This window comes from Podarcis pityusensis, assembly GCF_964106645.2.
Source record: "Podarcis pityusensis genome assembly, chromosome: 8".
NCBI classification, from domain to species: domain Eukaryota; kingdom Metazoa; phylum Chordata; class Lepidosauria; order Squamata; family Lacertidae; genus Podarcis; species Podarcis pityusensis.
Window position 1 is genome coordinate 47949908 of NC_138033.1, and position 24995 is coordinate 47974902.

At 43.9% G+C, this 24995-nt stretch overlaps 1 protein-coding gene across 18 annotated transcripts in view; it reads left to right on the forward strand.

The window, feature by feature from the left end:
- Nucleotides 1-24995, forward strand: part of ZFHX3 (zinc finger homeobox 3) — a 350144-nt gene that overhangs the window by 237694 nt on the left and 87455 nt on the right. For 17 of the 18 annotated variants that reach the window (XM_081018497.1, XM_081018496.1, XM_081018494.1 and 14 more), the window contains 2 exons: nt 4290-4786; nt 22609-22683. In XM_081018497.1, the coding sequence (XP_080874623.1) occupies nt 4290-4786; nt 22609-22683 (572 nt within the window). The remainder of the gene's footprint in view (nt 1-4289; nt 4787-22608; nt 22684-24995) is intronic. The other variant, XM_081018489.1, reaches the window with a different exon arrangement.

The window sequence follows — 24995 nt, forward strand, 5'->3', positions numbered from 1 at the left end:
GTTTTCATATTGTCAGAATATGCATATGCCTCCATCCTCCTTTTTCTGGAGAAAGCAGGAGAGCTGTGATTATTACTGCATTCATTAGGAGAACTAACCAGACAGGTTTAAACTTTTGTTATATACTGAATATTTAATATTAAAGTGTTTTCCCACATGGTAATAATGGTAGGGTTTTTTAGCACCAACATATCACAAGAAAAGCCTGTGTTTAATTCTATCATTAATCTGGTGTATGTAACATTTTTATCAACTTTATATGTACTTGGGTGAAGCACTTTTCAGTAGGGTTGGTTGAAAGGTTTCCCCTACTTAAACATATTGTAGGAGTTATTTCACTTCAAGGCCAATCTGCTAGCTCTTTGGATGTCTTTTGGTTGGGAGGGCTTAGTTGAAATTTGGATGTAGAAAATGGGTGTTTGTTGTTAGCAGAGTTTGCTGCTTTTAAACAACTGCAGTGGTGCGTGCGTATGGAAGTCACTATTTTTGGTAATCTGTGAAATGGTACAATTCTGAGTGTAGTGGCTCGGCAACTTCTTCCTGGAGTGTGTCAAGCCAACCTCCTGCTGAGACTGAGAGATTCAGGCTGGGGGTGGGGGCAACATGACATCCCCACATTGTTAGCAAAGCAATTTCTCCCCCTCCCTATGGATGCATCTAAAGCTGTAAGAAAGGCCATCCTGTGGCTGCAACCTTGGACTGAGTGGAGGGTGTGCAGAAGAGCCAGGTTTGGCTCCAGCAGACTCGTGACCAGTGTTTTATTGGCGAAAAAGGAGATGGAGATGTCACTTTCTCATTTTATGTAGCCTGTCTTTCACATATCAGTAGATACTTTCATACTGGGAGTTTTGCAGGGAAATGAGTGACTTTTCTTGCCATACAGAAAACAGTGTATAGTAGTATAATCTGCTCTGAAACAGGGCAGGGGGAGGGAGGGAGAAATCATGCTTTTAAGATTTCTTCCCCTGAACTAAGCATCAGATACAGACCTGAGAGACCTGCCCTTTGTGTCTTTCTATGTTTGAAGTTCAGAGAAATCCCTCCTTTTGGAAACTGCAAGCTTTTCAGACAACTGTATTTATAATTTGGCTGTTCTTTCAAAGTCTCTTGTCTCAAACAGATTCTGTGAAAATTCCCAATTTTTTTATTGGGCATCTTGTGAAATGTTTTAAAGCATTGAAAACTCCATTGTTCTATGATATGAGTCCAAACTCAGCATTACTGCTGTTTAGACAATGAGAATTATAGGTAATAGTTGCTGTAGGAGGAAATGCTACAAAAACTAAGAAGCCATTGTCTGAAGAAGAACAGGTGTTTTAAAGGACTGTGGCAGAAGGGAGATGATGGAAAGTAGATGAGGGTGGCTTGAGAGTGGAAAGATTGTTTTGACTGTGATGTTCCTGCACCTAGCTGTCCAAACAATATTTTTCTTGTGCAAGATGAATCGAGGTGACTGTGTGTAAAGCATTGGTGCATATGATTTTGTAGAAGTCTGGACTAAAGTGAAAAACTCTGTGTGTGAGGGTGAGAGAAAGCATTTAAAAGTAAGGCAGTCTATGGGTTTCATTCAATGTAGTGCTAAGTTAAACTCATTTAAATGTATTATTGTTCCACTGGTGAAATGTTTTGCATCAGTGGAATCTTTTGAGTGAGATTGCTGATAGATTTGTTGCACAGTAGATTACGAAATCTATTGCACAGTATGTGTCCGCTAGGACAGCAGTTCCATTGGATTCCTCTTTTGTGCAACATTAAAATTCACCCATCTGCTAGCATCACTTGCACTTGTGGACAGAGAGTATTGGATACAGCCTTATGAACACAACCTCAAATTCCTCTGCTTAAGTGCTGCATTTTTAATGTGCTGTACTGGATTCTCATACCCCCATGATGGTAGATTGCTTGTTTCCATTATAAAGGTGGCAAGTAAGCTGAGATGGAAACTTACCCATGACTGAACAGGAAATGGAATAGGCCAGAGTAGGCTATTGTTCTCACTGCTGGACTCCATGTTTGGGATGCTGTTAGTTTGGCTAGAGTGTACAACTGCAGTACTGTGTTCCCTACCTAGTCCCCTTTCCTGAAAATGCAGAATTCGGATGTTCATCATGCTTTAACAAATGGGCTAGTGGGTAACACTAGTTCATTCACACATCATGCCAAATCATGGTTTGCCCTAATCTTACAGTTGGCCAATTGTACAGCTGACAAATTTTTAGAGCTGCCTGTCTGCCTCTGTTTCTGCCTCAGAGGTCCATCTTCATCTTCATGATGCAGTAAACTCTGGAGGCAGGTCAATGACTATAGCTATGGTTTGCCAATTCAGACATGATATACTAAACCATAGTTAAGCTGTGGTTTGATGTGATGTCTGAATTGCACCAGTGCATTCCTCATGGGAATTAGTATGACTTTCTTCCTGAACTTGTAGCACCCAAGGGCATAGCTAGGGTTGTGGCAGGGGGATTCTGCTTAGAGATGTAAAATTATTAGGCATTTTGAAGCAATGGAAGAAAACTGCTTGTTTGGGGGAGGGGATTTGGGCAGGTGATAGAAAAAGTAAATATATTCAACATTCCTTTTTGTCAGAACCAAATGTCCTTTACTAAGTTAAGAACATGAAGTTGCATGGTAGTTTGATATATATTAATGTAAAAGTACACATTCCTTCACTCTTACTAAAACAATGATAAACCAAAGGTCACAAATGGAATTGTAACTTGTTCCACCATATTGTATTAACTGCATCTATTTTTTTGCCAGGTGGGAAAATAGAAATAAATAAAAGCTGAAAATAGAAACCATTAACATCCTAGTAAACAAAAGGGGGGGGGCTTTTTAATTGAGCTTAGAAGCAGTATGTAGCCCTCAGTGTGGTTGTGCAGAAAATATGAGAGAGCACTCAAATAGAAAATAACCATCCCTGTAATATAATTAAAGAGTAATACTAAATCTGAATATTTTCAGTTAATCTTAATTGTGTCGCTGAACTCTTCAGTAGTATGTCATCATATGTAGTCAGGCTACAATCCTCTACACACTTACAAGGAAGTAAGCCCCATTAAACTGAGTGGAATTGGATTGGATTGCAGGTGTCGCCTTAGCTGTAGACAAAATTTAAATTTAATTTATTTAATTTATATACGATTTCATCTCAGCAAATATATCCTTGAATATACCAGTATGACTTATTTTTCATCTTAATCAGACTAAATGTCTCAAATACCACTTTTAGCTCAATGGGCTTCAGAAAATTCAGGCTTTGAAATGAGCTTAAGTCTGTCATAAATTTAGTTTTCATCCTTGATTTGGGGTGCTGGTGCTGGTTCAAACATTTATCAGTTTAATTTGATTTGATGTAGTACAGGGGTAGGAAACCTCAGGCCCAGGGCCAAATGTGTGTGTGTCCCCCCAGGCCTCTATCAGGCCCTCAAAACTTTTCCTGGGCCACATCCCCTCATTGGCCCTGCCTTGCAGCCTGGGTGATTTTGCTTGGCTTGAATGTGTCCTTCAACTCTTAACAATGCCTCTTGCTTGTCTGAATGAAAGGCAGAGAGGAAGGTCTGTAGAAACTAGCCTACTGTGCAAAGGTGCCCACTTCTGCCTCTTCTGCTATGGTAAGCGGCCTTTGGAAGGTTGCCCCTTAGGCTCAAAAATGTTCCATAACCCTGACGTACCAGCTGGAGGAATGTGAGGCAAGTGGAAAGATACATTGAGGGCTGTGTTGAGCATAGGCCATGCCACTGTGTTGTCAGGGCAATATGCTTGGAATGCTCTCAATTTAGAGCACATACCTGGGGATATTCAGCAGTGAAAGTACTTTTCCAACATCGTGAGAAAGATGTTGCCTGTTGAATAATATCATCAAACACAGCAACAATGCATATCCCTTGCAACACTCTCTTTGATCTAAGAGACTTGCAACAATGTGAACTGACAGTTACTTTTTAAAAATAAAATTGATATTATTTTAATAATCATTGCAGGGCTGTTGTTTTTTTCAAAAATTCTGCATTTATTATTATAAAGGATAAAATATTTATTAGCTTTTCCCCAATTTCCAGTATGTCCATTTCAGGCCTTGGAAACTAAAAGGGGGAAAGTGGGGTTCTGTTTCCAGTTTCACCCTGTTTCTAGCTCAGGTCTTCATGCCTCAAGGTCTGTAGGAGCTTCTTTGGCCAGGACCCTTCTAGATGCACTGCTGTCATGAAGTGGGAATGAGTTGCTGCCCTCCACCCTGCTTGTTTCTGCAGAGCTTTTCTGACTGACTTTCTTCTTTCTCTGTGCAGTGGGTGGAGAGATCCCCCTGGACATGCGGCTTGGGGGTGGGCAGCTGGTGTCTGAGGAGCTAATGAACCTGGGGGAGACGTTCACGCAGACCAATGACCCTTCGCTGAAGCTTTTCCAGTGTGCCGTGTGCAACAAGTTCACCACAGACAATTTGGACCTGCTGGGGCTGCACATGAACGTGGAGCGCAGCCTGCCTGAAGAGGAATGGAAGGCTGTGATGGGGGACTCTTATCAGTGCAAGTTGTGTCGCTACAATACGCAGCTCAAGGCCAATTTCCAGCTCCATTGCAAGACTGACAAACACGTGCAGAAGTACCAGCTGGTGGCACATATCAAGGAGGGGGGCAAGGCCAATGAGTGGAGGCTCAAGTGTGTGGCTATTGGGAACCCCGTGCATTTGAAATGCAATGCCTGTGACTATTATACCAACAGCTTGGAGAAGCTGCGTCTCCACACAGCGAACTCCAGGCATGAGGCCAGCCTGAAACTCTACAAGGTAAGGAAGACCCAGTTTTTCACATGCTTTTGCTGTTGGGTGGGACAGTGCAGAAAAACTTTGGCAGCTTGCCTTGAACACTAGTTCAGTTTCATTTATTCCTAGCTTGGCTAAGAGTAGCTTTTCCAGAAGGAATTCTGAGACTGGGTGCCAATGCAAGGATGTCAGCAGACATGAAACCCACAGAGCTGCTACTCTTTCTATTGGCTCACCACCTGCAACCCAATTCTAGGAGAGCCTTTTGTTGAGGAGAGGCAGCATTTGCAGATACAAGAATGTCACTTCCTCCTATAAGGAAGATAATTCTTTGGGTAGGGAATGCACATTTATGTGTGGTTTGTACTAAGGGGTGGGGTGACCTGGCTGTTTCTGTTCTTGTGGTGCTGTTGTTTGTTGCTCCCATGCCTATTAGTTGCACTGTTGCATTCGTATTTTATGCCAGAAATGTGCACATCTCCTTAGCCTTTCTCAATATAGAGCTCCAAGGCACACAGGTGTTCATGGATCACACCTGTCATTTATACATCCTGTACATTGGTGTACCTGCAGCAAAGTGGCGGGTCAGAGAGGAGGGATGGTTGTAATAGGGCTCTGCTGCCAAGCAGGTTTTTCTCCTCCTCTAGTATATCCTCATTGCCTCTGTCTTACCTCTCTGTCAGCTGCTTCTGGCTGCAAATTTCTGTTCCCCCCGCCCTGCCCCCATGCAATCCATGTAGGCTAGAAACCGAGAAGCTCTGCATATACAGTAAATAGTCCTTTCACTTGCACGGCAGAATTGCTCCAGACATTTCTATTGATTTTCACTGGACTTAAAGCTTCACCTTTTTCTCTAATCATCCCATAATGGCTTTAGTATGAACAATCAGGTACAAATTGCTATAAATCTAAGCAGCTTCTAAGCAGCTTCACTTCATGTACCTTCCACTCACTTATACATGCTGTCTTACTTGCTTTCATCTGTTTTCTTCCATTTTCTGTTTTACTTGTTCTGCCTCTCACCAGCCCTCCTCCTGTTTGCTAAAGGGTGTTGCCCTCTTGGTGCTGGGTTCACTCTTATTCTCTCTTGGCTGCTTCTTGACTGTCTGGCCCAAAGTTGGCTATTGGCAAGTTTCAGGAGACCAGAGTAACCTTTTACTGAGTATTTGGCCTGGCATAACAAAACTGCAGGTGCTTATGACCCCAAGTAGGCTTTGCTTGGTTCTGAAAATAAACCTAGGCTAAGTGAGTATGTAAATGTTCACCAGGGGATGACCACTGCAGGAGACTTTACTGATGCATGTTATTGTGTGTGAAGGGGCTAGCTGAGCTGCTTGGAGCCACAGCCAGACTGTGGAGCTATGTCAGCAATGAGCACTACATGGTCTCCCTCCAGGATGGGTGGGAAATGGGAAAGGTAGTTGGGGCAATGTGATAGATCTTCTTGCCTATGCAGCGAGCTTCTGCTGATGTTACCTACCTGCTGAGGATGCTACCCACGTACAAAACTGGTATTAAATCTGCAACTTCCTCCCAAACTCTTTAAGGTATTCAAATTTTATATATGTGGAGGATTCAGGCATTTGAGTCCTCCACTTATATAAAACTCCATGTCTCCAATTTTACCCACAAGGAAGGAGACTGAGCCTGACTTCCATGTCCTTTTAGAAATATCAAGCTTAGTCCTTCCCAGTTTGGCTCTAGTGTTGGGTAGTGTCCCAACCTGGTTAGATGGATTGGTTTGTAGGATTGGTAGAAGCACTGACATTATTAGGATGATGTGACTTAGTCTAGTACAGGGGTCGGCAATCTTTTTCAGCCGTGGGCTGGTCCACTGTCCCTCAGACCATATGGTGGGCCGGACTATATTTTGAAGGAAAAAAAAGAATGAATTCCTATGCCCCACAAATAACCCAGAGATGTATTTTAAATAAAAGCACACATTCTGCTCATGTAAAAACACGCTGATTCCCGGACCTTCCGCAGGTTGGATTGAGAAGGCGATTGGGCTGCATCCAGCCCCCAGGCCTTAGGTTGCCTACCCCTGGTCTAGAAGGAGTTGAGTTTGAATATTGGAATCAGGAATGTTGGGAATCATACTGACAACAAAGTCTGGCTCTTCATTTGTGTTTCTGCCCCTGTGGCTCAGAGTCTGGGGAACAATCCTAGGGCTAGCTTTTCTTTTTTCAGGACCTTGAGTTGTGTATTGTAAAATGGAGATTGGTGGGATGTTTTCCTCTTGCTAATGTAATCCATTAGCCTGGCACATGCATAATCAGTTTAGAGTGCAGTTAACTGGATGTAATCGAGTTCTTGCCTCTCTGCTGGAGAAAATCCTCTCCAGATGCTGCCTGGGTGAGAGAGCTCAAGGCTTATCATACTTGCAATCCTCCTTACCCTGCCTTTTTGCCATTTTCCTTTTAAGTTGTTATTCCTTGGCTCCATGTATTGCATAAATGGTGCTAGGTGCCAGAAATGTGTGCGTGTGTGACTGACAAGTATCAGCAGAGGGACACTTGAAACCTTGCTCCTTGAGCAGGTTGCCTAGTGGGTTTTAGTGCTAATGAGATAGCCCTTGTGGCGCTGATAAGACGTTGGCAAGCACCACCTATGTATAGCTTCAGTGGCAAAGTGGGCACAAAGTTAAGGTGGATGTGTTGGGAAGCCTGGATGCAAAAGGTAAAGAAATGCAAAAGCAAACCATTCTTGCACGACAGGGAAATGAAAGACTTTTCAAACTAGTATTTGAAACCACTGAATAATTCAACACTACATTTAAGTCTCTCAAAGAAGTGGACATTTTCATTTATTTATTTATTTGCTCCATAGCTTGTTAATGCCATGGATTCAAATGATGACCAATTTTACCACATTGGCTAGGCATGCAGTAGAGCAAGGCTGAGGAAAAGTTGTGCCTCCAGATGTTGCTGAATTGTAACTCCCATCAGCCTTAGCAAATGTAGCCAGTGGCCAGGGATGATGGGTACTGTAGTCCAGTAACATCTGGAGGGACAAAGGTTCCCCACACTTGAAGTAGCTGCTGCTCACGTTGCACATTAGGGTCATGCTGTCAGAATAGATTGCTTGCTTAATAGCTGTTTTTTGGCATTTAAATATTCCTAATTATGCTTTAATTTGTCCCTTAATGGGACTTTCTGCTCAATGGCTGATCCCCAAAAGCAGTTTACCAGCAAAGTCACCTTTTGTACATGTCAGGGGGCCCGTTGGAGCTTGTGTTGGCACTTGTCATTACAAGCCTGAGAGTAGTCCTGTATCTTCCTGAGGTGGCAAAACTGTTGGAAAATAACTGAAAGTTGACACAGGTTGGACAAGATTGTAGTAACTCAGATATTCTGTGTCCCTTACCTTTAAGCCGTTCCTAAGTAATACTATACAAAACTGGCTTCCTTCAGCAGTTCTGGATGGCCATTATAATAAGATTCCATATGCAGACAGACTCTGTATTTTTTTGGTAAAGACTCTCCTCCTGGAAGAGAGGGGAGTGGTTGTGGGCGGGAACCCGAGCTCCACCTCTAGCAGGGGGCGTTAGCCCCCTGCCTTCCGCTCACCTGGCTGGTGCCCACGCCCATCGGCAGGCACCCAACCAGGTGCCTCCGAGGGGGCGTGTACAGCAGCCTATATGCTGCGGCGCCAGCCCCTCCTCGGCCTCACTCTTCATCGTCCCGTCGCGAGTCACCCACCCTCCACTCCCTTTTAGCTCAGGGTCTTAGTTTTCATTGGCCTTGCTATGGACCTTAGGTTGGTCGCCCTGGTTGTCCGGGGGGCCTGGTAGGAATTTTTCCATTTGGCATTAGGCTTTTGGGTTTTTTCGCCTACCTCGTAGCAATCGCCACAACTTTTGTAGTATTGGTGGGTAGGTTAGGCATTGGAATAATGTGTTGTGGTGTCGAAGAGCTAGGTGTGGCCATCGCCTATGCCTTCAATTTTTGGGTATTCCGTTAAAGGAATCTGGCGGTCGTGTATTGAGTCCGATGCCTGCTTGGCGGGAGGCCATGGCACGACCCTCGATGACATCAGGGGAGAGCCTATAGTTGGATTAGCATCAACAGGCTCCACCTACTGGTGAATAAACCCCCCTTGTTTCAGACTCACCCCTCTCTGAGGGGGTGGAGTCAGTCAGCTGACGTAATCCAATGCCTAAGCCAAAACCTTTTCACTTGCTGTAATCAATAAAGTTGTGGCCTTTTCTTGCCCATTAACCTTATATCACGTGCCCTTGTGTATTCATTCCACTTTGGGGGAATCGGGTCCTTGAACCACAACCCCATTATATGTTAACTTGTCCCCTCTAAACAGATCCAAGGAGGCACTTCTCTTTGTACAGGATAGTGGGCTCTTCCCAAGTGAGAGGGTTCAGTGTTCGTTGAGTGACAACAATACATTGGAGACACATAAGGTGGCCTTTTTTGTTGTGGCAGCAAAAAAGATCAGGAAGAAGGAACTGGATAAAATAGCCATAAACTATAAGGGAGATTCAGAGTACTAAATTGAAAATCAGTGTAGATGCAGGGGCATCCCTGTTATCAGCCACTGTGATCCACGCGACGGTCACCTCCAGACTGGATTATTGTAACTCGCTCTACGTGGGACTGCCCTTGAGACTGACCCAGAAACTCCAGCGGGTGCAGAATGCTGCAGCGAGACTCCTTATGGGGTCTTCGCTGTGAGATCACATTCACCCGGTGCTATACCAGCTGCACTGGCTCCCGGTGGAGTACAGGATCAGGTTTAAGGTGCTGGTTTTAACCTTTAAAGCCCTATACAGCCTAGGACCCTCGTACCTACGGGACCACCTCTCCTGGTATGCCCCACAGAGAAACTTACGGTCTTCAAATAAAAACATCTTGAAGGTCTCAGGCCACAGAGAAGTTAGGCTGGCCTCAACTACAGCCAGGGCTTTTTCGACTGTGGCTCCGATCTGGTGGAACACTCTGTCACAAGAGACTAGGGCCCTGCGGGACTTGACATCTTTCCGCAGGGCCTGCAAGACAGAGCTGTTCCACCAGGCCTTTGGCCAGGGCACAGCCTGACTCCCTCCCTCGGCAATCTTCTTGGAGCTCTGGCCCAACGGTGCCAGTGGCTTGAATTTAATTAATTTTATAATGAATGATTTTAGAGTGTTGTTTGTGCTGTACTTTTGTACTGTTTTATTGTTGTTAGCCGCCCTGAGCCCGGCTTTGGCTGGGGAGGGCGGGATATAAATAAAATTTATTATTATTATTATTATCAGATATCTCACATATGTTTACTGTTTTTATTTGCCGATGTCTGAGTTATATTTTAAGTTGATTGTGATTGTATGGAATTGTCATGGCACAATAAACTTACTTTGATTTGATACAAGGCAGGCATCTACAGGTAAATAAGTTTGCCACCAGATCTGGGATTGAAAAAGAAACTCCTTGCACTTTTTGTTGAATGAAGCTGGAGAGATGCTGGCCCTGGGACAGCCTGCAGGAGTGTGTTGCTTTTCTTAGTGATGTGTGTTTCTTGCTACTCCATGCTCATGACTAGATGGTACATTGTGGGTAAAAGGAAGCAGTCTCTCCTTGCACCTTCATGTGTGCCATTAAGTTGTCTCTGTGGAACTCTCCTGTGTGGACATCTGGATATATCATGCATTGGTGCACTCTATGCAAGCTTTTTCACTTCAGCTGTCTTTCTACTAGCATGGTTTTCAGCCCTCTGTTTCTTTCCCCCAGATTATCTTCTTCAGGGAGGCCATAGCTGTCTGTACATTTACAGTGGTACCCCGCAAGACGAACGCCTCGCAAGACGGAAAACCCGCTAGACGAAAGGGTTTTCCGTTTTGGAGGCGCTTTGCAAAACGAATTTCCCTATGGGCTTGCTTCGCAAGACGACAGCCCATAGGGAAATCTCCGGGACAGCGGGGAAGCGCAGCGCGTCTTCCCCACTGTCCTCGGACCTCCTCCCCCCGCCCGGCATCGGAACGAAGCTCCGATGCCGGGCGGGGGGGGGACGCCTCCTCCCCCCGCCCAGCTTCAGATGGCTTTCCTGAAGACTTGGGGTGGGAGGAGGGTTTTCCTTCCCACCGCCAACATTCAGAATGCTGTTCTGAATGTTGGCGGTGCGGAGGAAAAACCCTCCTCCCACGCAAGCCCCGGGAACAGAGGGAAAGCGCTGCGCGCCTTCCCCTCTGTTCCCGTACCTGTCCTGAAGGCTTGCGGTGGGGAGAAAAGCCCTTCTCCGCACCGCCAGCCTGGCAAGCGGTTTCCCTAGGAACGCATTAATTGATTTTCAATGCATTCCTATGGGAAACCGTGCTTCGCAAGACGAAAAACTCGCAAGAAGAAAAAACTTGCGGAACCAATTAATTTCGTCTTGCGAGGCACCACTGTACTGTCATAGCTAAGATAGATATTCCTGACTCTTCCCAAGTGTCAAGCATTGGGCTCCTTGGTGAAGCGTTTTATATTTGCTTTGGCACATTGGACTTAGTTGATGGCTGAGTGTGCCTATTGAGGTCTGGAAGCCTTACTTGTCCCCAAGCAGCTGAATAGTTCTTTGTGTACCTTGCTCCTGTTCTTCCTCCTCCTCCTCCACTTCTTTGCTATGGCTGTTTGCTTTCAGCAGTGGTGGTGTTGTTTCGTCCTGGATGGTCTTGTTGAGACCATTTGGCAGCAGGTGAGATGGTGCTCCAAATAAACTTCAGCTTTGTGTGCAGAATGAAGATGATAAAAGCACTGGAAATGTTTCAGGAAGCAGAAAGTGAATCCTCTCAACTGAGAGGATGCTAATTACACAGCTAATTAATCCAACAGATGTTGCTCTCTCTTGGTGCAGATCATGCTAGTTAAGTAGGCTTCCTGCACACTCTTCAGAATGCCTTGGCTTACATTCTGTGTTTATCATTTTAGGCGCTGGAGTGCCTGGAGCCTCTTTGAGGTTTCAGCCTTTAAAGCTGGGGGCAAAAGGAGCTGCAGACCTTACTGTAACCTGTGGAGACTCTCTCTTCCCTCAGCCTGAATCTTTTCCATCGAACAGATAATGTCCTCTAGGCTTGAATCATACCACATGCGTTTGCATGTGCTCTATGACATTCTTGTTTGCAAGTGATAGTAAAGGCATCAGTGAACAGACAGACACGTGTCAGGGGTTTGAACCCACCTAGGGTAGTAGAGCTCAATGTTCCTTGCATTGCCCTGCTTGCTCTTAAATTCTTTGGAGACTGACAGGCACTGAGCATCTCCTTAGCAAAGCCTTCAGTTAATCAGTCAGTTTACTGTGGTGGTGTTTATTATGAACATTTATATCCCACCTTTCCATCAGAATATTGTCTAATAATAAATAGAAAATATAGGAACATACAAACTAAAAGCATTTAAAATGCACTATCAATAAAACATACCAAATAATAATATACTTCCTTTAAAAGTAAAGGAAGCATATAAGAGCAGGAGAAATTAAACATCCTGTTAAAATCACTGATGAGCCGTCTGAAAAAGAGAAGTTTGCCCTTCATTGAGAGATGGTATTCCATAGTCTGGGTGCAGCCACTCGCAGGTTTCTACAAAATTATCCTCTATACTTGACTGAGGACAGAGCTGACCCATCCATGAAGCAGGGTGAAACAGCTTCCTTGGGTGGCGGTAGAGAAGCAGTGCCAGTATTAACACCAATTTTTGAGATCTTGAAGGACCTCACATGGTGTGGGAGATCTCATGAGATCTTAGCAAGATCTTGCCATAAATTGGCACTAATACCGACAGAGATGGGTGGTGTGGTGGCTGTGTCAGTGGCACAGCTGAACAGGATGGTGCTTCCATTTCTTCTCAAGGCTATCCCTGCCAGAAGTGAATTTCTCTTGCATATCTTAATTCGTGAAAGACCACCTGCCCAGGAAGCAAGATCTTCAGGGCATGTTTAGCCTGGAGAAGAAAAAATGAAGGGGAGACATGATAGCTCTTCTTCAGATACCTGAAGGTCTGTTATGCAGAAAATAGAGCAGACTTGGGCATTGGAACTAATGGATGGAAATTGCAAAGAAGTGGATTTCACTGAACATTAGGAGATACTAAGCTAGTGGAACAGACAGCCTTGGAAAGTGTTGGGTGTCCCTCCCCCCCCCCCGAGGTTGTCCATATGACAGGGATGTTGTAGTTGCAGAGTCCTACATTGCAAACCCTGCACTGAGCAGGGGTTGAACTAAATTTTCTCTAAGGTCTCATCCAACTCCAATCCTCTGTGTCACTATGGCCAAGTTTGATATCACAAAGAAAAGATACGGTTGGTGCTCCAGCTGAAGTTGTGCAAATGCATTAATGCCAACAGTTGCCACCTGTGTATCCAAACACAGACTAGAATCCTGGAGTAACCCAAATTGCTAGCCTGATTCTTCAGGAGAGAATACTACTCGCTCTAAAAAATCCCGGGATAGTCTTTCTGTGTGGGTTCATGTAGATTAGAAGCTTAAACATCATGGAAAACAGAACAGAACCCTCTGAGGCACCATAGGGCACTAGCCAAGGGGCCAGACAGGAGCCTCCCAGCACCACCTTTTGGAACCAGCTGTCCAGGTAAAACCTGAACCACTGAGCGACATCTCAGGAGGATACCCTGGGCAATAATGGTATCAAGTCAATGAAAGGTCCAGCAGAACCAATAGGGATGTATTTCCTTTTTCTAGTTCCTGGCATAGGACATCAGCTAAGGTGATCAAAATTGTTTCAATCCCTTAACCAGGTTTGAATATGCGTTTAAAGTGACCTTGATAATGTGTTTCATGCAGCTGAGAGACCATTTTGCAGCTGAGAGACCATTTTGTGTTCAAGCACCTAGCCCAGAAATAGAATGTTTAGACTGACCAGAAATTATTCAACTTAGTGGGATTCAGGGAAGGCTTTTTCAATAATGGCTTTTTTTAGGCTTGGTGAAACCACACCCTTATGTAAGGAGGCATTTACCACTCTCCTTAATTAGCCAGTTTCTCCTCCTCACTGTTTTTACCAGTCAGAAAGGCCCAGGGACACACACATGGTAGGCCTCACCTGTCCATATCCTTGGGCTGTGCAAATTGAAAAGTAAGAACAAGCAGTTGCTCTAGGTACCGCCACAGAACGTACACTAAGACTAGTAACAATAGGTTACTGAGGATTCCTCCTACTCCCCCTTAAGGCTCATGAGGCATCAGGCCCATGGTTACATGAAATAACTTCGCTGGATGAGACTGCAGGGTGTAATGGCGATGGGAAAGTAAGCTTGCTTTTGCCATTATTATTGCCACGGCATAAGTCCCTAAATTGTGTACTAGTTTGAGTTGAGTTCTGATTTGTCCCGAATGTGCAACTATATTTCTAAATCATTTGCTGAGGGACTAATGGGATGTTTCCCATGACAGCCTTGCAGTTACTCCTTGAGGTGAGTTCACCTGCTTGCATAAGAGCTGTGCTTCCATGCTAGTGTGGGTGGGAGGGAGGTGCCTCTGCTGCCCCTCTGGACAGAAAGCAGGCCATTGTTGTTTTGACTGAGTATTTATCTGAAGGTGGATTTTGCCTGAGGGCTGTTGTGGCTATAGGAACTGAGTCTCATGGAAAAGAAGGCAAAAGCCACAAACCCAGCAGGTGCTAGTAGCAGAAGAGCCGAAGAGAAGCACTTGAAAGGAGCCAGGAGAGAGAAATATGGTCCAAGGCACAGGAGTGCTGCTTGGGGTCTTGGAGCCTCCTGTAAATCACGGTTACTGCACTTGATTCAGCATAATTGATGCGGCCTCGTTGCCCACAGCTGATGAGGATTATATCAGCTTGGTTTAACAGTCTCATTTCCTACTCCCAGTGCACCCTTGTTTTAATGTGTTTCAGTTAATGAGGTAGAAGAGAGGATGAGGTGTTGCCATTTATACACAGCCAGAATCTGCGCAGAGGCTCCACCAGCACAGATACAGCTACTCTTGGGCATTGAGAAATCCATTGCTTACCTTCCAGTGGATGTTTCTGGCTCATGGCTGCAGGGGGTCTGTTGCAGGCCCCACCTGAACCATGTATAAGGCAAAGCATTGGGGGGGGGGAGTGTTTGGATCCCCTGTGCACAAAGCCTTTGTAGCTAGAAGCAAAAGGCTTTGGTGTCTGGGGGTCTCAAAATCAGAAATGTGTGTGGAAGAGTTGAGGCAGAGCATAGCTTCCTACCTGCTCCCCAAATCCTATTTTAGAAACTGCTGCTGAGGTTGATGTTCTGTGGCTGTCTGTGAGGTCTTTGGCTGTGATAAGGGTTTCTTGTGCCAGAGCCTGGGAGGTCTTTGAGTTGTCACCCTTAAAAACTGCCCTCTGCTGCTTTGGTAGGGGGTAGTGTTCTATCTGAGCAGCAGCTGCCTGCAGGTGGAAGGGACACCCCCTCCTCTAGTTAACATTCTGGTGTGAAGTGTCTATAAATAGTTAAGCTGCCTGTTATCTAAGTCCTGGCCTGGTGCCAGGCCTTGGCATCAGCTGGCTGCCAGCACAGCCCCCAAGGCCTGCCTATTTCAGCACTCCTGAAGGCAAAGCTGCTGTTGGTTTAAGCAGGAATTAAATAATTACCACGTCTTAGCTCTCCCCACCTTCCCTGGGCTGACACTATAAATTGTCAGCCTGCTTGTATTTAATGCGAATTATGTCATATGGTATCCCCTTTGATTTTGACATGCCTCAGTTTGTAAATACATGAGCCTCTCAAAGGATTGTGGTTAGCCTCGGGGGGCTGAGTGGGGAGCAAGCACAATGCTTGCCTCTTTCAACAGGCGGAGTAGTGCCTGGCATGGAAAGTGCTTGCTGCTGCTCAGCATGTGAGGAAGGAAGGTTGTAGGAGAGCTGGAGAGCCATGGAGTCCCCACCCCCAGCTTGGCGGGGATCCTGTTGTGCGGTGCTGTGGCTGTTTGCCTTCATGAGGCTTCTCCAAAAATGTGGGTTCCCAGGCAGATGTGTGCTGCAACTGTGCAGGCATATAAATGAGCTTTGCATGAGGCAGCTCCTTATTTGGCTTCAGCAAAGTACAGCAGAAACAGTTGGGGCCAGATGTGTGAGATTCTCTTGCCAAGCATGTGAAGGCTGTCTCTTCAGCATGCTTTTCTGAGCCCTGTTTTCATGTTTGCATTTTTTAGTTGCTACAGGAAGGGGGCTTCTGAAACTTGACCTTAAAGTAAAATGCAAAGCTGTGATTGTAAGAAACAGTGGTTACAAGCTGGGTGTAAACCAGGCTTCCTCAAACTCGGCCCTCCAGATGTTTTTGGCCTACAACTCCCATGATTCCTAGCTAGCTGGACCAGTGGTCAGGGATGATGGGAACTGTAGTCTCAAAACATCTGGAGGGCCTAGTTTGAGGAAGCCTGGTGTAAACAAATCAACAGGTAGTTAAAAAGTATTATTCTGGGATATTCTCCACAGAAAAGTGGTGGAAACCAAACAAATTTTCTAGACTTGAAACTGATAATAGATTCCTTAAAATGTGATTCAGTGAGTGGTGGTCTACTGGGGTCAGAAAGGGGTCTTTTCTCTCACTGCATGGCAACCACTACAAACAGGGCAGGTTCTTGAGTGACACTGAGATGTACCAAAATCATATTTTTTAATGCCGTGGATCGGGGGCTTACAAAGTAATTCCCCTTAAAGTCAGATCAGCTGGGCCTAGGGAACCATCTTAAAATGTGACTTGGTTCCTTGAACCTATGAAGAGCCTGGTGGCTGAAAGTCCAGCTTATCTTGTCTTCCCATAAGCAGGGCATGAAAACAACAGCCCTTCCCAACTGTGGCCCTCAAGCAACTTTCATTCAATAGCAACCCATATCTTCTAAACAAGGAGGGTTCATTTAGCTCTGGTGGCCAACAGCAGTTGATTGGTGCATCCTCCCATTATTTTGCCTAATAAGCTTTTGAAGCCCACTAAACAAGTGGCCTAGGGACACGGGTGGCACTGTGGGTTAAACCACAGAGCCTAGGACTTGCCGATCAGAAGGTCGGCGGTTCAAATCCCTGCAACAGGGTGAGCTCCCATTGCTCGGTCCCTGCTCCTGCCAACCTAGCAGTTCGAAAGCACATCAAAGTGCAAGTAGATAAATAGGTACCGCTCCAGCGGGAAGGTAAAAGGCGTTTCCGTGTGCTGCTCTGGTTCGCCAGAAGCGGCTTAATCATGCTGGCCACATGACCCAGAAGCTGTACGCCAGCTCCCTCAGCCAATAAAGCGAGATGAGCGCCGCAACCCCAGAGTCGGTCACGACTGGACCTAATGGTCAGGGGTCCCTTTACCTTTAAACAAGTGGCCACCTCTGTATAGTGTGGCAGCAATTCCCACAAGTTAATGACGGAGACAATTAGGAGACAACCAAACCAAAAGTTCAAAAAGGAGTGGGAAATTTATAAGGAATATTTAAAAAAACAGTGCCCTCAAATCAAAACCTGGACATGCTTTGATTAATTTTCGCAAATTGCAATATGGATTAGAAGTACAGTGGTACCTCGGGTTACACACGCTTCAGGTTACATACGCTTCAGGTTACAGACTCCGCTAACCCAGAAATAGTACCTTGGGTTAAGAACTTTGCTTCAGGATGAGAATAGAAATCGTTCAGCAGCGGAGCAGCGGCAGCGGGAGGCCCCATTAGCTAAAGTTGTGCTTCAGGTTAAGAACAGTTTCAGGTTAAGAACGGACCTCCGGAACGAATTAAGTACTTAACCCGAGGTACCACTGTATAGTATTCAAATAACAGAAGAAACGGTGAAATGATTAAAGAAGCAGTTTTAACAAATAGATAAGGCAGACCTGCTTTGAGGAAGACAGAAGTCTACTAGGGAAGATAAGGAATTGGAAATGAAGAATATGGCGGCATAAGTTCTTTTGTAAGAACTTATTAATTTTGTTCTTTTTTTGTTAATCTATTGTGTGTGTTAAGTAAGAAAACTAATAAAAAGCATATTTTTTTAAAAAAGTTAATGTCTGTGTTGTGTGAAAGAACGTAAGAAAAGACTGGCTGTAGCTGGATCAGGCCAGAGGGGGCCTATCTAGTCCAGCATCCTGCTCTTTCAATGCCCAATCAGATGCCTCTTCTGGAAAGCCCACAAGCTGGATGAGAGCAGAACAGCGCTCTCCCCACTTCTGATTCCCAGCAACTGGTATTCCGAGGAATACTTCCTCTTGTAGTGAAGATAGAACATGGCCATCATGGCTAGTAGCCATCAACAGCCTTGTCCTCCATGAATTTGTCTAATCCCCTTTTGAAGCCTTCCCTGTTGCTGGCCATCTCTGGCTCTTGCAGGAGCAAGTTCCATAGACTGCACCTGAACACATTGTAAATAAGTACTTTTGTCTGTCCTGAATCTTCAGATTCATTGAATGAACCCTGTAGGTTCTAGTATTATGTCTACAAATTCTAGTAGAATGAAAGAGAGGAGAGAAAAAACCCTTTTCTTTTTTCCAAAATGTTCAGTTTTATATCTGCTTTCCTACACACACACACCCATTTCCCCCTCTTTAGGTAAAATTACCCAAACAGTTTAGCTTTTCATTGTGGACTGCAGGCCAAACTTCAAAGACTCTCCCCAAGTGAAAAGGAATTATTGATGGCTTCCGGAAGCCCTTGATGTTATGGATATGTGGAAATCCTAAATGCTAGTGTTAACCCTGTATGTATGTAGGTATGTATGCATGAATTATTATAATATGAAGCAACTAAAATTGCTAAGCATTCTACAGAAATTTAAAGCAAAGGCTCTGCCTGCAGGCATACAATTGAAAGCATACCATGATGGTAGAAAGGTGTTCTCTGAGGTCAGTTCACACTTTAGTAGTGGAATGCTTTGTGCACAGTAATAGTTAGCTTGTGTATCTTAGCAGGTCGTGGATCTGTCCCACCACTTTCTCAATTGTGCACTAGGGCAATATGTTCTTATAATATGAATCTGATGGTGTGGTAGTGCCCCTCATAAAAAAAGCATTGAGATAAAAACCAACACTACCTTCTTGATCAGCAAATGTAAAATTTGCCACATGTCTGATCTCCAAGTTATTGGCTTACAATTTAACGTTGCCTATGCAGGTGAATTGCTGCCATGAGTAAAGAAAATAGCCAAGTTGGGCCTTCACTTTAGTTGGATGCCTCTAATTTGCTTGTTTTAGCATTTGCACATCCCTTCTGTGAACATGGTTAATGATAAAAACTAGTTGGCTAGGCTACTGAGTGTTTTACTGAAACAATTGCCCCACAAGTAGGGATTGGAACTTGGGTCTCTCCAGTCTCAGTCTGATGCTGTAACTGCTAAAAATCCATAGCATGGATGTTCTGATCCTGGATCCCAAGGGAAACAAGCCAAGGTAAAGCGCTGGGACTAGGGCTTCCCAGAGGAGACTGATCGCATCAGAGGCCCAAGGGAGACTGAGAGATGCCCCTTCCTGGTCACTTGCTAGGTTATAAGGTACACCTGGTCCCTCTCAGGCTTTTCCTTCCTCCTAAGTAGACTCCTGTGGATGACGTCTCCTGGCAACTAGGGTCACATCTACATGGTACATTTAGAGCACTGTTATGACACTTTAACAGCCATGAAGAATCCTGGGAACTCTAGTTTGTTAAGGGCATTGAAAATTGTAGCTCTGTGAGGTCAGTACCCTTAATAAAGTACAGTTCCCAGAATTCTTTGGGGGGAGCTATGATTGTTAAAGTGGTATAAGAGTGCTTTAAATGTATGGTGTATCGGGTGTAGATATGACCCAAATTTCCTGCCGTTGGCTCTGGATTTCCCACATGGCATGAAGAGGTATAGTTGGGTTGAGGCATGGAGGGGTTTACGTTGAGGACTGGCAAGATGCCTCAGGGTAGCTGAATACTACCCAGGGTACTACCCAGCTACTGGGTAGCTCAGTGGAGGCTCAGTGGGCTATTCAGAACTGCCACTGGAGGCAAGGACTTTATGCTGGGTCCCAGAACTCCTCCTTGGATGAGTGCCTACTGAATACTTTGTATTCTAGCACTGCTCTGAGATCACTCCCTATAATCAAGTTCATGCACTCATTGGTAGGCACTGTGCATTTATTACTATCTCATTTCTTAGAATGAGATAGGCCTTTGTTTGGCCTCCAGAATATATGCCTTCGTTTCTGTTATGCACCATCAATTGGTTGCCCAGTGACAATATAGCTACTATATGCATTAAATACCGGTAAATGACTTGAAGTAAACGTGTTTATTGGGAAATGAACAACCCAGAAGATTTGTTGTGCCTTTGACTGAGCGTAGGATGGGAGAAATTGGGACTGAATCTTTCCAACAGAAGCAAGTCTCACAAAAGTTAGTGACCACAGTTCAAGTGGCCCTTGTTTCCCAGGGAGGGTGGCAGAATTGCCCCCGTTTATGTGGACCTGTTTCAACTTGCATGAACCTTGCCGATGTTGTGCTCCTCAGTTGTCCATAAACTAGTGACTCCTTCAATAGGCTGGATCTCATGTGTCTTACATTCTTGGAGCTTATGCAGCAAGTCCCCTGGTCTCACTTGACTCCAGCTAAAGCTGCCTTTGTCAGGTGCTTTGGGACTGGGTGGCTCTATGGGCTTCTTGGTATTCTGCCTTTATCCAAGACCAGCCCATTGAAGCTACTCTGGGGTCATTTCTGGAGTGCTTCTGCCTTGGGGTTCCCAGTAGAAGCTTATCTCAGAACAAGCTGTGTGGGCAAGGAATTGGGGGTGTTAGCTGGTTTCTAGATCTAGTTGGCAAAGTGTTCCTTTAGTGAGCAGTGGCCACAAATAAGCAGAGCAAGAGAGCACTACCAAGATTTGATTCACACTTCCTTTTCATCTCCTGGCTGAACCTCCAGATTTCTAAAGACACAAAGTTGTTCTGATAAAAAGTAATTAATCCATGCAACTTGCTTATTGCCAGATAGTATATAGACAGGAGGTTTGTATGATTCTGACAAGGGTGTTTGTGTGATAAGTAGAAGACAGGGTGTAAAACCTTAAGAGCTGAAGTGATGAAAATCTTTTGTTGAGGTTTAATGTATGCAAGTGTTGAAGCCAACCCCAGAGCTGAGTCAGGATATCCCAGAGATGAAGCCTTCCTAGTCATGTAATTTATTTATTTATTTATTTATTTATTTATTTATGACTTCCTTTTGGATGTATACTAAATGCAAGGATATGCAAGATCGGCAACTTGTATTTTTTAATAAAAAAATAATAGAGTAAATGTGAAGGCATAATACTGTACTGTTTCAGTAATGAAATACTTTATTTTTTTTTAAAAAAAAACCTCATATTATTCCTGTTGTGTTTTTTAGTCTGCAATCCTTTTCTTGAAAAATATCCTAGGAAGGAAATTCCACAACCTTTCTAAGTTCTGCATAATTGTTTCCTAATACTTAATTTTTTGGGTAGACGTTGATATCTATCCAAGCTGCCTAGTTTTAACAGAAACCCAAGCTGGTCCGTTTACAGCCTTCCCCTCCTGCATATCCATCTCTTGTGGAATGGATACTGTTGCTGTCTTCTGGTTTACTCATTAGATATTATTAGGTTTATTTATTGAAAGAATTTTTATCCCGAATGTGGTCTGAATTATTGACTGATGATGATCAGTCTACTACTTCATGAGGTTTTCAAATCCTGATTAAAGGACAACTCAGTTACTGTTGCTGCTGCTTTAAGGTTGAAGTACAGTTAAGGCTGGAGGGGGTGGGATTTGTTCTACGGATTGAGGAAGTCCCTGAACCTGCTGCATGCTCACTGTCTTTTGATTACAACTTCTTTATCATTATGACTCGGGCCTTCATCAGCCCCTGGACAGTCCTTTCAGATCTTGATGGTCATTGCAATGGTGTGTGCAGCAGTGATGTGGCACAGAAAAGCTTTAGGAAGGAAAATCTTTTCACTACTAGAAAATTATCTGCTTTAAAAATGTTTCATTAAATTGACTGATAACAAAATGAATGAACACAATACAGATCAAGTGGGGGCTGGAATGGATACAATGCCAATCAAATCTAAAGCAAAATCTTAATTAACTTTTTCCAGGTGACTTTCACTAGAAAGCACAAATATTTATGCACACAGGCATAACAAAAATAATATGTTAACAGTTTTCAGAGCTTAGTCCCCCTGCCCTTTAAAATCTAAAGTCAGAGATGTGTGTTTCTATTGAGGTTGTTATGTTTTAAAACACTTTAAAGTATTAATAAAATAATAATATTTAAACCATACTTTGTGAACCTTATTGATTCCCCTTCCCCCACCAGTCAAATATTTAAGTTTGATTACTTTTGGCTATTGGAATCTTTTTAAAAGATAGCTCAGCAGCATTTAAAATTAACATGATATGCTGTAGTTTTTGTTTACTAAATGTGGGGCAAAGAAACATGTGAAGCAGGAAACGCCCCCCCCCCTCAAATTCCAGTTCAAATTGTCCTGGTGCTGGAATGGGTGTTGTGTGGGGAAAAGAGGAAAGGGGATTTCCCATGTCTGGATCTCTCTTCTAGCTAGGCTACATGCTTGTTGAAAGCTTGCACCCAAGGCCAGAGGAGAATAACGCTAGCAGGTCATTCAACCTCTTTCTGAAAGAAGTAAGGCAGGAGAGCCCAGCTGGACTCCACATAGCAGCCTATCAAAGAGGTGGCATGAGAAGAGTACAAGTATCCTTATACAGTATTTCTGACTACAGTAATACAGTCCTTGGTTTGTCCTGTCTTATAACACTCACACACTGAACAAAACAGTGAGGTAGAAGGAAACTGGGAGGCATCCAAACTAGAAATTGTAATGAATGGCCCTTTATCTACCCTCACAGTGACCAGCTAAATGTAAATTTAGGCCATGACAATGTGTCAAAATTTCTAGACATGATAAATGATTGTGTCTTAACAGTTAGCCATGGAACCGACAAGAGGAGAGGCGACTCTTGATTTAATCCTATATGATGCCCTGGATCTGGTGCAAGATGTAAGTGTTGTTGAACTGTTTGGAAACGCTGACTGCAATGCTAACAGATTCTACATGCATACATGCATACTGTCCAAAATGTGTTAACATAATAAATTGATTTTCAGAGGAGGAGATAGATAGATATGGCTGTAAAAAAGCGAAAAAGGAGAGAGAGCATAGAGGTTTTTAAAAACGTATTATAGTAGAGGCCCCAATAAATTGTATATTGTAAATTAGAATGAGCACAAACCAGTCCAAAACCCAATGTCATTAAATAAGAGTAAAGGTGGCTGTAAGAGGCAAGAGATAATCCTTTTAAGAAGTAGAAGTCTTGCCCAAATATGGAAAATAAGAACACAAACTCTGTAAATGCAAATATGAATTGTCAATAATGCAAGCAAATAAGGAATTTTGAGGAGCAGTTGCTATAGATATAAAGAAAGTTAGAAATAAATCAGAAGTAGGAAAACAACTAGATGGATTTTTAGATGATACACATGTGAAAGGATTGCTATAGGAGAGCTGGAAGGCTACCAAAAAGCTAAATCAACCCTCTACATCTATATTCAGCACAGATGCTGGAGAAACACCTATATTTGGACCATCATTTTAGGAGGAAGAGGAGGCACCTAACCAACAAACTGTAGTTTTGGTAGTAGTATTGGTTAAATACTGGCAAGTCATTAGGGCTGTATTAGTGCTGAGACACAATAGGTGCGCTTTTCACAAGCAAGCCTCCCCCCCCCCCCCGGCTATTGTTGCACCCCTTTGTGTGTCTAGGATGTAAAATTGTTTCTGAGGGGGACATAATCTGGAGAAGAGAATGTGTCCTGTTGACAAGGCTATGGGGTAGGGCTGATCCAGTTGTGCTTGGTTGACTAGTTGGGGCACAACGTGGTGTGTGTGTTCATCTGATAGTGCATCCACTTTCTGTTTCTGCTGGTTGTGACTAGAGGCGGGTGGAGACTTGTTTTGCAGTGCTGGTGGGCAACAAAACTGCCAACATAGCTTGGTAAGCCAGCTAGCATTGGCCAGGCTTCCTGAGCAAAGAAGATGTGTTTCTTCTGATGCTGCTTGGGGAGGAGAAAGGAGGGAAAGAAATCATGTGAATAATGGCTGTGAAAACACATGACAAAATACTTGATAGAATCATAGAGTTGGAAGAGACCACAAGGGCCATCGAGTCCAACCCCCTGCCAAGCAGAGTAGAAGATAAAATGTTTTTTCTACTATTTTCCACACCTCACAACAAATTGGCATGGCACACTATCCTTTAACAGACATATGCAGCATCTGCAATATTAACTTGCCAGGGGACTGAAAGATGCTTAGTCTTACACCATGAAGATGGGGGGCAGGGAGTCCAGGGGAAAATGCATGAAATTACGTATTTCTTGTCCTATCTTCCACTTAATTTAGTGGAAAGCATTATAAAGACCAGAATAGCCAAATATAGACTTAGGAGTAGCTGTCTAGATGCTAAATTGGTGTGTGTAGGTATCCAGAGCTGTAGAAGCATTATCTTTGACAATAAAGAGTTAACTATCTGCTGTGTGCATTCCTTTGACTGGGAATATTAGCACCCCAGTGGTCCAGAACCAGGATCTCTTCCCCAGAAGTTCTGTGATTTTAATTTAACATATTTATTAAAACATTTATATTCTGCCTTTCTGTTGGGGATTCTTAGTTATAAAGTTTAAAGCAATATTTTAAAAGTCATAGATAACAGAAAGAGGCAGGGAAACACAGAGAAGATTTGTTTCAAGCGCGAAGTTCCCCTGAAAAGTCAAGTTTTAGCTGCTTACCAAAAGACAAGCAATGAGGCTAAATAGATAGGTCTGCTTGGGGAGGATGTTCCACAAGTTAGACACAGCAGTCACTAAAGCCTCACCTCATGGGTACAGTCAAATGATGAATGAGTCTGCTCTTGACAGTTCCTGGTGCATTTGGAGATTCTAGAGATTGAACCAGAGACCACTGGCAGCAAAGCATGTGCTACCCTTAAGCTATGGCTCCTAATGATGGGGATGCTCTTAAGGATGAACCATCTGTAGTGGGGAGCAGCAGATTGTTTAGCACTTAAATGGGATCTAGGATATCTTAAGGTTGCCCTGAATTGGCACATTATAGGTCTTGCCTCAGTTTTCCCAACTTCCCCAGGATAATGAATTTTCCACACAAAGTTGATGGTATACGCGTATTAAATTATAGGGTGAGCTTCAGACGTCTTCATGCCAGCAGCTGAGAAACAAGTACTGTTAACTCTGTCGCTGAAGACAGGATTAGATCTGTGCGCTAGGTGTTATTTCTGTTAACTTCCAAGTGAGTGT